Source organism: Fukomys damarensis, unplaced genomic scaffold (genome assembly GCF_012274545.1).
Source record: "Fukomys damarensis isolate Sample0158 unplaced genomic scaffold, DMR_v1.0_HiC HiC_scaffold_22962, whole genome shotgun sequence".
Lineage (NCBI taxonomy): Eukaryota > Metazoa > Chordata > Mammalia > Rodentia > Bathyergidae > Fukomys > Fukomys damarensis.
Genome location: NW_022923874.1, coordinates 1 through 1,626, shown reverse-complemented (window position 1 = coordinate 1,626; position 1,626 = coordinate 1). Strand labels below are relative to the sequence as shown.

Sequence of the window (1,626 nt, the reverse complement as noted above, 5' to 3'; positions counted from 1 at the left end):
CATGCCTGCCTCACAAGCACAAGGACCTGAGTTCTATCACCAGTACCAAAACAACAACAACAATAACAACAACAACAACAAACTGGTCAGTGCTAAGGAGGTTACGAAAAGACAAGTGCCCACTGAACTTTGGGAGACTCAGCATTCTGTGAAACCTTCAGTGTCCTCAATGGGAACCAGATTTGGAAACCAACTATTATTTATCATTTCTTTATCTGTTCTGGGTTTTGGCATCTGCTGTGCAGCCACAGGAATATCTAAAAGTTTTGGCCTTAGGTTTCCAGAGTCTGTTTGGCATCTCCAAATCTCCTCTCTCAGTGATGGCTGATATTCCTCTGGGTATGACTGCTCAGCCCCACTTTAAAGGATGTAGACTAAGAATGTGAACCCATGAGAGGTCTCAGGGTAATGGAGCCCCTAAGATAATGGAGCACACCCAGGAGCATAGCATCTGATAAGTGGAGTGGTTTGGGTTCTAATACCAGTTCCCCCTGCTTTTTTTTTTTTGATGTTTCCAGGTCTGACAGAGAAAGAACTCACCCCAAGGAGACTGAGGCTCATTCTGGTGGGGAAAACAGGAAGTGGGAAAAGTGCAACAGGAAACACCATCCTTGGCAGGGAAGTATTTGAGTCTAAACTCAGTGCTAAACCAGTGACCATGGCTTTCCAGAAAGGGAGGCGAGAGTGGGATGGAAAGGAACTTGAGGTGATTGACACTCCAGATATTCTGTCCTCTCAGGTCCAGTCAGAAATAGCGGCTAAGGAGATCTGCCAAGTCATAGCCTTCTCCTCCCCAGGGCCTCACGCAGTGCTTCTGGTGACACAGATGGGCCGCTTTACAGAACAGGATCAACAGGCTGTCAAGCGTCTCCAGGAGATCTTTGGAGAGGGGATCCTGGCTTACACCATCTTAGTGTTTACCCGGAAGGAAGATCTAGCTGATGAACCCTTGGATAAATACATGAGAGAGACTGACAACCAGAGCCTTGCCAAGCTGGATGTGCTCTGTGAGCGGCGCCACTGTGGCTTCAACAACAGGGCGAAGTGGGTGGAGAAGGAGGCCCAGCTGCAGGACCTCATGAATAAGGTTGAATGGATCCAGTGGGAAAATGAAGGTCACTGTTACAGCAACAGGGCTTACTAATACTCCCAGCAGAAGGTTCTGTGCCAAGAAGTCCGGGAAAGACATATGACCCAGGAGCAAGATTCCGAAGAGGTGCTCAACAAAGACTCTTGGCTGGAAGTCTTGTCCAAAATCCAGGAGGAATCTGAGAAGACTTACAAATGCATCTTGGGGACGATGTCTATCTGAGTCCATGCACATGAGCAGGAAATTGCTCAGTCCCTGCATCCCCATGTCCAGCCCTACTATGGACTTTGTTCATACTCCTAGAGCACTGCCCAAGTCCCCAGGTCACAGTAGTGTGGCAGAGGGTTGGGGCTCTCAATTCAGGTGCCTGGCTCATATACCAGCTCTCCACTGCTTCTTCTAGAGCACTGGGCTCTCCTTCCACCATATCCCAACAGCCCGCTATCTGCATATGTGACCTTCTACCTCACCAACATTACAACTCTTGGGATTTGTGTCTATACTCTCATAGAACCAAAGCTTCCTGAGGGCAGGCC

The 1,626-nt window shown here is 48.6% G+C and overlaps 1 protein-coding gene across 1 annotated transcript; it reads left to right on the top strand.

Moving 5' to 3' along the window:
* Positions 1-430: 430 nt before the first annotated feature.
* Positions 431-1,564, top strand: LOC104870346 (GTPase IMAP family member 6-like). Its single transcript, XM_019209346.2, is given in 1 exon segment — positions 431-1,564. A coding segment is annotated over 1 exon segment (804 nt). The 5' UTR covers positions 431-508; the 3' UTR covers positions 1,313-1,564.
* The last annotated feature ends 62 nt before the right edge of the window (positions 1,565-1,626 follow it).